At 37.3% G+C, this 12,700-nt stretch overlaps 2 protein-coding genes across 3 annotated transcripts; one reads left to right on the top strand and one right to left on the bottom strand.

Annotated features, from left to right (window-relative positions):
* Positions 1-1,969: 1,969 nt before the first annotated feature.
* On the bottom strand, positions 1,970-6,643 carry LOC115571890 (transcription factor BTF3 homolog 4-like). Of its 2 annotated transcripts, none has more exons than XM_030401514.1 (6): positions 6,525-6,643; positions 5,920-5,979; positions 4,623-4,736; positions 4,015-4,216; positions 2,763-2,822; positions 1,970-2,374 (listed from the first exon to the last, which is right to left on the bottom strand). In XM_030401514.1, the coding sequence occupies exons 2-6, from the start codon at positions 5,971-5,973 to the stop codon at positions 2,328-2,330; spliced, it is 477 nt and encodes a 158-aa protein (XP_030257374.1). In that variant the 5' UTR covers positions 5,974-5,979; positions 6,525-6,643; the 3' UTR covers positions 1,970-2,327. The 2 variants fall into 2 exon arrangements, with proteins under 2 accessions (XP_030257374.1, XP_030257376.1); XM_030401516.1 differs by lacking the exon at positions 6,525-6,643 and adding an exon at positions 6,421-6,441.
* Positions 6,644-6,991: 348 nt separating this feature from the next.
* Positions 6,992-12,226, top strand: txndc12 (thioredoxin domain containing 12 (endoplasmic reticulum)). The gene is made up of 7 exons (XM_030401513.1): positions 6,992-7,187; positions 8,438-8,498; positions 8,758-8,810; positions 9,089-9,162; positions 9,325-9,394; positions 10,699-10,782; positions 10,925-12,226. The coding sequence occupies exons 1-7, from the start codon at positions 7,088-7,090 to the stop codon at positions 11,002-11,004; spliced, it is 522 nt and encodes a 173-aa protein (XP_030257373.1). The 5' UTR covers positions 6,992-7,087; the 3' UTR covers positions 11,005-12,226.
* Positions 12,227-12,700: the final 474 nt, after the last annotated feature.

Here is a 12,700-nt window from a genome sequence, read left to right as displayed (position 1 = left end):
GATGTGACAGTGATGTGTACAACCCACCCAACCTGCTAACCCATCCTTATCCTTACACACCAAATTGTTACTGATGAAAATCAAGCCAGTACCAACCTTTGTTTCAAGATTGATTCGTAAGTGCTGTATAAATAATCCACAAAGATCCTTGAATTTACCTGAACCCAAGGTGATGTGATGAAATAACTCTTACTGTGACCAACAGACACAAACTAATTATTCAATCAAAGATAACATACAACAGACAGCAATCCATCATCTTTGTGATGGATTGATTTTGTCATTTGTATTTCTTAAATGACAGGTTATTCACAGTGGTGGAAAGTATTTACTCAAGCGCTGTATTTCAATGCAACATCCTTGAATGTTTCCATTTAGCTCTACTACCTCAGACTTCGGTAAAATATAACTCGTTTACTTGACTTTGCAGAGTAAGATTTATCATATCAAAGCTATGATCACTTTATACCATTTTTAGCATGATTGTTTATTACAAAATACCCCATGAACCCACTTAAAATAAAAAGCCTAATAACACATCACTATAGTATTTAAACTAATCCCCTTTTGACCAAATGCATCAAAATATTTTTTCACATTTTTTAAGGGGCACTGTTTAGTTTTGGAGAAGGAATTCTAACTCAGAATTTGTAATATTTACAAATCCAAATTTTGTTTTCTATAACTGAATGAACAAGCTGTTCTCAGGGGAAAGTACGGTCCCCTGAACACTGTTTGAAGCTAGAAAGGTGGCAGGATCCGCCGCTTACAAAGTAAAATAATGTATTGTGAAAGTGCATAAGGTCAGTTTGTTTATTTAGTCTTGAAAACAAAGTTTATTTGGTTTAAGCATAAAAAAAAATCAATCATTGAACATCTTTCTCCTCTAAATACAATATATTCCTCAAAACTGCATAATGCACCTTTAAAGCATCGTTAATAATAATAACAATAATAATAATAATATAATGTTAATGTAAATCTGGTATGGGCCTTTTTGCTGCACAGTAAGTACTTAAATGTACTATCGACTGCTCTCGCCAACTTTACTTAAAGGAACAGTTCACCCAAAAAGGAACATTCAATCATCTACTCACCCTCATTCTGATGGAAAGTTGAGTTTTGTAGTCCACAAAACTTTTCTGGAGCTTCACAGCAAAACACCACTGCAGCATTCTCCTGAACGACTAAAGCAGCTGGGGACTTGTTTAACAACATCTTTTAAAATCAGATAGGGATCTGAGCGCCTCAGGACATTTGGATCAGACCAGAGGAGCTGTAGCCATCTCACGTTTTAAGGTTTTATAAACAAGTTCCCATCTACTTCAGTTGTTCAGGAGAAGGCTGCAACGCTGTTTTGCTGTGAAGCTCCACAAATGTTCTGTGGACTGCAAAACTTAATGACAACATTTTCATTTTTGGGTGAACTTATCCTTTAAAGGGGCTCAATGGAACCTCTGTGTTGTGCTGAAAGCTTTTCGTTTGTTAGTGGATTTCTTTTATACACTAACGTTAGCTACTGTTAGGTTAGCAAGCAACCCTTACCCACTGAGAAGAAGCATAAAAACTGATTTATGTATGAAAATTGCTGCAAATTGTTACATATAGCCTTGTTTTCCAACTGATACATGTAAACAGTTGTCGTTTTAATTCAATTCAGTGTATTTTTAAAATGTCATTGTGGTTTTTTGCAGTGAAAATGTATCTTTATTTATCCTCCAGACTTAAGTTACACAACAGCTCAGATATCTATGAATTCAAGGAAGTGTAGAGGAAGAGGCCCTCTGTCGGGCTTCTCATAAGCTTTTTTGTTCTATTTATAAAATGTGTATCAGTTACAAACTTTACATATAAAAGGAAACACAGGACTGCTGACTTTCTGTTTCCTCATTAGCTGTGGACATGAACTCTTCCAGAGCCTAAAACAACAAACAAATCTGAGGAATCAAATAGACAAAAAGGACAAACATCAATAGCCCAAAAATGTTTTATTAAATTCATAAATCACCACTTTACTGTAAAGTGAATTCTTCATTCACTTTCATATACAATCTCTTAAATACTAGTCATGTTTAACCATGTAGAAAGCTTAGTTGAGTCCTCGTTTCTCGGCGTGTCCACAGCCTACTGAAATCAAAACCTTCTGTATCTGCGTGCTGTTGTTGAGTTGTTGTGGCAGGCTATACCCGAAGTGGTTCATGTCTCCGGAGATGATGCATCGCACCTTTAACAACCGTTTCCCCACAAGAGGAAATGCCCTTTGTGAGTCCAGTAAGGAGGTAACAGAAAAATTAAAACGGTTGACGGAGGAAAAAAAACAGGCTTCGTCAGTTTGCTTCATTCTTTGAGGCTTCATCAAAGTTCTCCACAAGATCTGTAAGAGAGAAAACAACAAAGTACATCAAGGTTGTGTTCTGAGAGCAGACGCAGGGTTTGATGAAAGTGACATGGACAATTTGTGAAACAATTAGCGATTGAATTCATTTCAAAAGACATCTTTATATCTAACATTCAGGAGCTGAAGAGTTGCTATAAACCTGGTGAAAACAAGGATGCAGAGCAAAGTCCTTATTGGCTTGACTGACAAAAGAGAAACCAGCTTTAAGAGATGTAGTGTTTCATATATTTTGGAAATAAATCCTTTACTTGATCTACAAGGTGACGTGTTACAGAAGGATTAGCATTGTTTTATTAAAAGCCCCATAAAGCATGAGGAGGAAATCTTTCAATTGTCTTTGTAAATTAAAGCAATGATTATCTACCTGGTACGTCGTCGTCCTCTTCTTCTGCAATTTCCTCCTTGACTGCTTTCATGTCCATGGCTGCAAAATATATAAAAGAGAATCAGGAGTGGATTAGAAGTCAAGCTGAAAATTGGCGTAAGAAAGTTTTGTGATAATAACTGCAGGCTTTAGTGAACATAAGGTCCCAAATACATGAACATGGCATTTTATTATCTTTGGTAGTTGCTCATCAGTCTTACAGTACTGTACAGCCATATCACAAGATCAGTTGTTTTGCCAGGTGGAAAAATGTCTTCCTTTTTCCCATGTATTCTTTAAATTTCATTTCCATCTACATATACCATGGTCAACTGCTTCATTGTCAGTTATCTAGATTCTCAAAAAGTGTGCTGGATAGCTGAGTAGATGCTTTAACCGGTTCACATCTCACAGCCCAGCCTCAGCGCAAGATTTCATAATTTGGACTGAAGCTGGGTTCATGTCCAGACTGGAAACCTTGATGACAATCAATTTACAGTGGTTGTTAGGTTTCCAGGTCTGGATTTGCCCGTTTAACAATCACATAAAAAAAAGGAGACACCAGGGCATCACATTACCGACTGGCGGGATATAAAACAGGTAAACAGTTTTTGATTTCTGTTTACAACATTTTATAGCCTTTGCCAACACCGCAGCGGTTAATAATAATAATAAAAAAAAAAAAGGACTGCAAATTGAGTTTGCGATCATCATAATGCAAATAAGTACTTCACCCCTTTATTTTACAGGGTTCATCTGTTGCCATTATATACATAAAAAAAAAAAAATCTGATAATTTTCTGTTGAAGTTTTCACTCTTTCCTCAAAGGCTTTTGTTTCTCCTCAGTTTTCATCACTGCTAAGCCCATTCCTCGAAGTCATATTTACAGACTTAATCTCCACTGGTTCTCCAGCGATTCTAAACAAACAAAGGGCTGCTGCACAGAGCAGTCAAACAAATCTGCTAAAGTTCACCGATATGTTGAAGGCAGCATATTCAACTGTGTTTCTGTTTGAAGCAAGTGGAACCATGACTACCTTCTTTTGATGTCCAGGTCATTTATATGTCAGTAGGGTGTATCGTCTGCACACATGGAGCCCTGAACTCTGGTTGAAAGCATTCATAAAATCTACTGACTTTTCTGAAAGCCCACAGAATACGATGATGATCACTGATATTCCACGACCACAGAGGATCCTGCCATTGTGACAATGAGTATTTATGCACGTGTGTTGTTGTAAGTGTACTCACATTGCCGTGGGAACTGCTCGGCCAGCTTGCGCAGGCTGGTGAGGCTGTCGGCTCCCAGCTGACTCAGGATGCCTGGCAGCATTTCTGTCAGCTGTTTGGTCTCAGCGTGGCCCGTGATGGCGAAGGTATTGGCAGAGAGAGACGCCTGCACTTTAGGATTGTTGAAGTGGATCACTGTCCCATCATCTTTTATCATATTCACCTGAAAAATACAAGCAAAAACCATACCATCATAATTAAAGCCAATAAAACCTGACAGTATTTATGTTTGAACACCTAATCAAGTTTTTTGTGGCATATTAAGGGTATATAGCATGGGACACACCGTCTTTAGAGCCTTGGATTGGATAAAATAAACCATTAACAGGTTGAGACAAATTTAATTCTGTGCATCAGGTTAGTATCTTTGTCTTTTGTGCTTTGATTTAACTGAAAAACTTTGTGGGAGCTTTTTGAATAAAAGCTCTCTAAAAATAAACTAGATGACATGAGAATGCTGTCATGAGGCTCTCCCAGTCTTTTATCTCTTCTCATCAGGACTCCCACCAAGACAAAGCAGTACAGCTACAGTCAAACAAAACAACATTAGTGTTCCTTTGATGGCTCACCTCTTCTATCCCTGCGATGTTGTTCACTGCCAGTTTCTTCAGTGAGCCCTGGAGTTTTTTGTCATCAGCTGTCGCTGTCTTGTGAACAACCTTTTTCTTCCTGCGGGCAGTTCCCTGAGGGAAGAAGGAACAGGTGTGGTTGTCAAAAAATGAGTAGATAGCTGAATTGGGCAGAATGTCAAACACATTGTAATACCACGGGGTCACATTATTTTTTCAAAAATGCAAATGGTCCCGTTTTTCCATTCTGTCTTGGAGACAATATTTACTAATTTCTAGCTGTTGACAGTGAAGCATTTCTTAAACACAAGACTATAAATAGTGAAGAGGACATGTAAGGAAAGAGTGGCTTTTTACTTAGGTTTAAAAGTGTTTAAAGGGTTAGTAACTTGACTTACACCAGCTTTTTATTTATTTTTTTACCCAAAACAATGTTGATACTAAATTGTATGAATGCCATACATTTATATACTTTATAATGCTGTCTAAATAAGTTGATTCAACCCGAATGCCTCCAGTGAACAGTTAATGAAGCTCTACATCTAAAAAGTAGGTGCTCCTGATGTATCAGTAGGCAAAATGCTGTAAACAAGGAAGGGAAGTGATAACCTAAAAGTCCACATGACACATGCTTATTTCAAGTCCACAAACTTAGAAAACTTATCACAATGGCTACATGACTTTTACCACTACATTTCCACTAGTTTGAACACAGGATTTGGAGGTGTGGAAGTATAAACACATTAATGTCTTCCTTCTTTTGTATAAAATAACTTTCCATAATGTTGGCTGTGACTAAAATAAGGCATATTTACATTCTAACTGATAAACTGATCCAGGCTCAAAAATGAATGTGTGAGGAGTAACTCTCTACTACGTGACTGCGAGTTACCAACAGTGTGTAGGATCCTCTTGTTGATTTTTGGTGAAATTCAAATTGAGTAAATGTATGTCAATGTGGTGCAGTCTTGAAAATGGCAAAATGCCTCAATCAGGGCAAAAATAACAAATAACGCCGCCTAGTGTGAGGCTGATGACCACACAATACACTTGAACAAAGCCACAGAGGCCACAGATGAATGCCCCCCATAAAGGGAATGCTGAGGTCAGGAGGACAGTGCTGACAGATGCTGAATGCCATCACACTCCTTAAAGTGAGCAACAACTGAACAAGCAACAGGGCACATTTCAACACTAGACATATAACAGCTTGACACATTATTGGAATAATAGTGTGAATAGATATCTATTAGCATGCCCAAAAAAAAATAAAAATAAAAATAATAGCAGACTATACCTTTCCACCTATCCGGACCTGTGCCTGAAGTTTGGCGAGCTTCTCTTGATTCATAGTGTTCTGCTCGTGGAAGAAAAAAATAAAACATTATTAGCACGATCATATTATCAGGATTAATATATAAAAGCAATTGACAAACAGAAATTACTGTTTTCACGGGTGAGAAACCAGTTTTATGGAGCACGTGATTTCGTGTTGAAACGCGATAGACAGCACAAGTTGGGCAATCAGAGCTATATTAATCCACATTTCCACACATTAGTACCAAGCTAGCAGACAGCTAACAGATCAAATGACAGCTATACTGAAGCCATCCTGACGGTAGACCAACTTAAGTTAAGTAGACTGATAAAGAAAAGTATCTGGAACCAAATTCTAAAATGTACTTTAGCTACGTCTAACGTAGCTAACAGCTAACTAGTTAGGTACCGTTAGGTAACTAGCAAAAAGGCTAATTTAGCGAATATTAGCATAGTGGCTAAAGGAACAAGATAAACGAACTGGAATTCTAGTTCCTGGCGAGGCAAACAGCGGACGTCGACTACAAATCAAACGATGAAACAAAATAGCTTAGATGTAATCCACAAAGTGAAATCGTTTTTTACCTTTTAAAAGGAATTAACTGACAATCGGTTGGACTGTTCTGGGTACTAATGAGGCTGGAGCAGCGCAGTTTAAACCCGCGTCAAGCAGCAGCAATAAAACACACTTCCTACAAAGAATGTCAGAATAAAGTCAGCATGTCTCACAAACGGTATATTTATGACTTATAAATAGAATGTGTTAACTCGTAAGGTGGTAACATATATGTTTTATTAGATTTTTTTGGGATATGACACGTGAAATACCTGATTGAGTATGCTTGTGAAATAATGTTTGGCTTTTAAATGTTTGTTTTCGCGATAGTTTCCGGTTGATCTCTTACTTTTCGTTGTCTAACTTGACCATTAAATCCGCAGAAAGGAGCACGCGGTTATCTGGATATGACGTAATGCGAATAGCCGTGCTGACCAATAGCAAGAGGAGGAGGGAGGGGCACACACGAAACCTTATTGGACATTACTTTTATTGTGAAATTCCACTAGTTGAACATCCGGGTCTCCAGTTCACCCGAACAGTCACTGCAGCTATCTTGTAACCATTAGCTGTGTGGAAAAGGCCAGTCAAAATGCAAACGTCTCTAGTACACATCGCATTATTTTCGTCTCTGCAGGTTTTGTTGTCTTTGACGTGTTTTCAACAAGTTGTCGAGGCAGCCAGCGGGAAAGGTGAGTTTATATTTTGAACTGTTTTACATTCGGGAGCTAGCATGAGCCGGCTAGCTCCCCGCTAGAGAAGAGCTAGTTGTCTTTGTATCAGCATCCTGGATCACAAACCTATGTCCTGGAAAGGTAATTTATTGAGGAAGATGAGGTGTGTTTTAGCGTATAATAATAATAATGATGATAATAATAATAATAATAATAATAATAATAATAATACAAAATCCATTATTAATCTCCACTTTTCAAACGGCTGCTAATACTACTTTACAGTCATGCTATCTTATGAGTTAAATGCTATCCTTCTGAGATTGCATAAAGATCTTTACTCAACCACAAGCATTTATAAAAACATAAAAATTTTTTCCGAATATATTCAGAGTATAATATGCACATATTAAATAAATAACTTAAGATGTAAATACATTAAACACATATGAATTAAGGTGCAAGAGCACAAGTTGTAATCATTTACAAGCCATAAAAAACAACTTTACAGCAAGGTGCATCTGTCACTATTTTACAAATTACAAGTACAGAAGTATGACGAAAATATGAATGGAAAACAAATGTATTACAGATGAAACAGACTACTCTTTTATTTATTATTGGTGATGTTTTTAGTTATTTTCTAGATTAAACGATTAGTTAAACTTTTTAAAGTGGGAAAAAAGATCATCCTAGTTTCTTAAAGCTCAGGTTAATGTCTTTAAATGTCTTGTTTTGCCAGACACAAAACCCAGACATTTTTAGTTTGATTATGTTTGATGTGTCGGAACTTTCTGCAATTTTTGCATTAAAAATGGCTATAATGATTAACCAATTATCAGAATGGTGAGTGATTATTTTTCTAATGATCAACAAACCGATCAGTTGTCAAACGTCGCAGCTCATAATTGTATTAACTGTATCAAGGGTTGAATCACACTGCAAGGAGAAAATGAAATGCACTACTCAAAATGAGAGAGGGATATTGGGATATGGGTGCATATATGCATGTGCAAGAAAAGTCATTTTGAATATGGCGCATTATTTATTCACAAAACACAAAATAAAAATTCAGATATGTCACAGGAGTGTTCACAGAAGAGTTCTTATCTCCCTTCATATTAAATTACCACCATTCACTTGTGTTTGTCACAGTTTGCTCACAGTTCTTTGTGTTGATGTGTATTCAGGGCAGACCCACCCTGTTGTAGAAATATAATACTAGCTACACAATGCGGATGTGCTCAATAATCCTTTCCTCCTCACAGGGTTTGGAGATAACATCCACTGGAGGACGCTGGATGATGGCAAGAAGGAAGCAGAGGCCAGGTGATTTCACACTTCCTGTCACCTTTTGTGCAAACATTCACCTCGAGGGAGGCCTAAAACAGCTTTTAAAGAAATCCTCCACGTCTGCATCTCCACTCCAGACAAACATGTTGATACCAGTCGCTTGTAGTTAATGATTTTTCATCACGAGGGTTTAATTATTTTTTACCTCAGTGTCAGTCGTGACAATGAAAGTAGTTTTCAGTGTTCCCTTGTTCACATATGTATCATATATATTTTCGTGTGTCTGCAATGACAGTGGGCTGCCAATCATGCTCATCATCCACAAGAGCTGGTGTGGAGCCTGCAAAGGTAAAACATTTTTTTCCCTTTCTTTATAAAAAACAGATGTCAGGAGCTTTCCTGTCACGTCTCAATAAATCTGTTATGTGCCCACTCTATCTGTGTGTAAATAACAAAAAGCCTTTACTGAAACAAATAGTACATTTGTTTGTTAAAATAATGACATTTTTTGATCAAGACGCAGGACCAGCGCTGTATTGTGCTGATAATCATTATGATTATGACAGGATTTGATGTAAATAGAAGAAACTGTACATATTAATTGTGTTGTGTTGCCTCCACAACAGCACTGAAGCCCAAATTCGCTGAATCCAAGGAAATCTCTGAGCTTGCACACAACTTTGTCATGATCAACCTGGAGGTAAGGACATGTTTAATGGATTTCTCAGTTAATCGGGATTATTATTTTAAATCAGTTGTAATTTTTGGATGATTGTGCTTACATGAATATACATGTACATTATCAGGGGGATGGGATTTGTTCCCAGGCTTGTAAATGATAAGTTATCTCCTATTTGAACAGGATGAGGAGGAGCCAAAGGATGACGCCTTCAGCCCCGATGGTGGATACATTCCTCGGATTCTTTTCCTTGGTACGGAGGGGGTTGAGTCACGCTTCATGTAAACAGTTTGTGGGATTCCTTTGGACGGACTAATTGCACAGTTACCCTTGAAAAGTATGCTGTGTCTGATAAGAGTTTCAGTGGGCTCGATTTGAGTTTCACTGGCATGTTTTTGTCTTGGTGACGGTACAGTGAAAAGGCCAAGATGTTGCACTTTTTTCAGAATTTCTCAGAGCAATTGGTGGCAAACCACCTCAGTGATCTGAAAATTAACTGTAATACAGACTAGAGAACACATATATAAAAATATTGAAACAAGAACATCCCAAACGTGTATAAGATAATTAATAAAAGTTGGAGATAGTCGTGCTTTGATTGGACGAATGCAAAATCAAGCATCAAATATCGCCTGTTGTGTTAAATACAACATGGATGTAGTGTGTACATATTAAAGAAACACATCACAGGAATAAATACTTGAGAAATCAGGGCGCAAACTAAATTACTTCCCACATTTGATGGTTCCTTTAGTGAAAAGGCTTGTTGTGTGTTGTTTATTTGATCCACCTTTTCCAGTTTACAGAATATAATATCTTTATTAAAAAAGGACCCTCCCACCAGTAACCAATTATTTGATAGACAGAAAGTAAATCGGCAGCAAAACGTGCACAAAATGTTCTGCTTCCAGATTTTCAAATGTTAATATTAGCTGGTTTTCTAGGTCCTCATTAATAATAATTGATTTTGGACTAAAAGCTGGACAAAACAAGCAATTTGAAGATGTTAAATTGGGCTTGGAGAGTTGTTGGGAGCATTTTTTTGTTACTCTTTTCAGTCAACCCGAATAATTAATTGCCCCTGAAATAATTATTGAGATACATTTTTAAAGATAACAATAAGTAGCCCTGTATTGTTTGGAGTGCTTCAGATTTTAAGAGGCTCGTCTTTGTTGGCTATTTGAATACTTCAATTTGGACTTTAGGGAGTCGTTTCATTATTTTCTAACATTTCACTGACATAAATGATTTATGAAGTAATCCAACTATAACCCAAATATTTTGAGAACTGATTAAGAAAACAATGGCTAGTTGCGGCCCTGTATTGTTTTGTCTATGTCAGCCAGCCAGTCATTTGCTGGTTTTCTTAGTCTTCTATAATAATAAATTGATGGCTTTCTAATTGGATTTTGGGGAGTTTTTGCAAAGAAATGTAATAATTGATGATAATCCATGTCAGATTAATTCGTAAAGAAAACGATGACTAATTGCAGCCCTGTATTGTTTGGATTTCAGCTGTATTTTGCCTTGACCAAACCTATTATTTGACCCTTGCAGATCCCAGCGGCAAAGTCCATCCTGAAATCACCAACAAGAATGGAAATCCAAACTACAAGTATTTCTACAGCAACGCAGATCAAGGTAACATCCAGATTATCATCATTTACCTGTAAAATTGGATTTTATTATGCAATACAGCTGCCATGAGCTCAATGAATTTGTAAGTTCCCTTTTAAAAGTAGCTGATAATAATGTTTTTTTTTCTGATCTTCCTCTTGCTAAGTTGTGTCTGGTATGAAAGAGGCTCAGGAGAAGCTGACGGGCGACGCCTTCAAGCACGGTCACACTGGAGACGAGCTGTGAGGAGACGGACGCGGTCATCAGGCTGTAAGGGCTACACTCCCTCCACCTGAGGCGGTGCTTCAAAACGCCCTGTAACATCCCCAAACAAACCTCCACCTCCCACCCACTATTCACACTCACACTTTAGGGTGAGGGTCCATCTCATTGACAGAACAAAGCCAGTCATTAGAAAGGACCTCGATTCTTCAGTTCTACTTTTTGTCCTGTGAAGTTTTTCCAACACTACAATTCATGTTCCTGTCACTGTCTGTGTTTTAAAACATGTATATTTGTAACTACTGTTAATTAAATGCCATGTACTGTACCAACTGTCTGTAGAGGATATAACCAACTCAAGCTAGCCAAGTTAACTGTTTCTAACTCTCATTTGATGTCTAGAAATTGCCAAGTTTTTCAAGTAATTTGCCTGTTTCGTGTGACCGGGCAGCCATGAAGGTCTTTATTTTAGACATCTTACACTGTAGACGACATGAAATTCATCTTGACCAGTAGAATCATGTTTCACCACCAACAGCAATGACACTCAGTACTTCCTATTAGACAAGATAATATTTTAACACCCTCAGTGATGTGCTTCCAAAGATCCTCTACAGTATGTTCAATATATCTGTGACTTTACCATGAACTACAACATGGACTCTGTACTTCTCATTTTTCTTTAAGATATTATTCATTGAATCCTGCCAATTTATGTATACTTGCTGTAATAGCTGTATCTACATAATTGTTTTTTTTGTTGTTTTTCTTTCAGTTCTGATTTCTGTTTAAATACTTGTGAAGTGACACCACCAGGGCTGCAGTTAATGATTATTATCTCAATTAATCGATTAGTTGCATTTGTTATAAAATGGCAGAAAATGGCGAATCGGTGATCAGTCGTCCTCGAGGGTCTTGTGTTGACAACCCAAATATATTCAGTTATATACATACTGTTGGAGAGGGGTAAAGAAAACGAGAAACATTGACACTTGAGGAGCTAGAATCAGAATTTGTATTAAAAAATGTTTTAAAAAATGCTCAAACTGATTAAGAGATTATCAAAATAGTTGGTGCTTAATTTTAGAGCGGACAACTAATCGATTAATCGTTGCCGCTGTAGACACCACTCTTTTCTTGTCAGCCTTGTTAAACTCTTTGAATGAGGGATGAAAACTGGTTAAGTGTCTTGATGTATTTTATACATGTACACAGCCAAGTGTGCAAATAAAGTTTGTTGTACTGAGTTGTTTGTGTTTATTGTTGTCCTGGGATAATTACAGTGGGATAGGACGTTTTTCTGCATTTTTTTATTAATTTCTCAGGAAATAATCCATGCATGAACAAAAAAAAAAAAAATCAAGCTTATTAATTTAAGGCTATATACTTTAAAGCATAAAATAATAAGTCTAACAAATAACAAGTAAAATGTCACAAATTTGTCCCCCTTCTGTTTCTACCATTACAGCCTCTTACAGCCAGGTGACGTCAGAAAAATCAATGAGGGCTGAAGGCTTAATGCAACATCCATGTGCTCCCCAAGGGGTCCCACCTGCCGAGTGTGGGAGTCTTTTTTCCTACTCGGCTGTATTCATGTTGGAATGTAGAAGCAACATGGATTTTTTTGTCGCTCGGAATGTTTTAAAGAACACGTTGTTAGCCTTTTCTGGTAGTTGAGTGACAAGGAAAAGCAAAGGAAGCGGATCATCTAAGCCATGAA

The sequence above is a fragment of the Sparus aurata genome, chromosome 21 (assembly GCF_900880675.1).
Source record: "Sparus aurata chromosome 21, fSpaAur1.1, whole genome shotgun sequence".
Classification (NCBI taxonomy): Eukaryota; Metazoa; Chordata; class Actinopteri; order Spariformes; family Sparidae; genus Sparus; species Sparus aurata.
The sequence above is the reverse complement of the archived record's forward strand: the minus strand, read 5'-3'. Positions and strand labels throughout refer to the sequence as shown.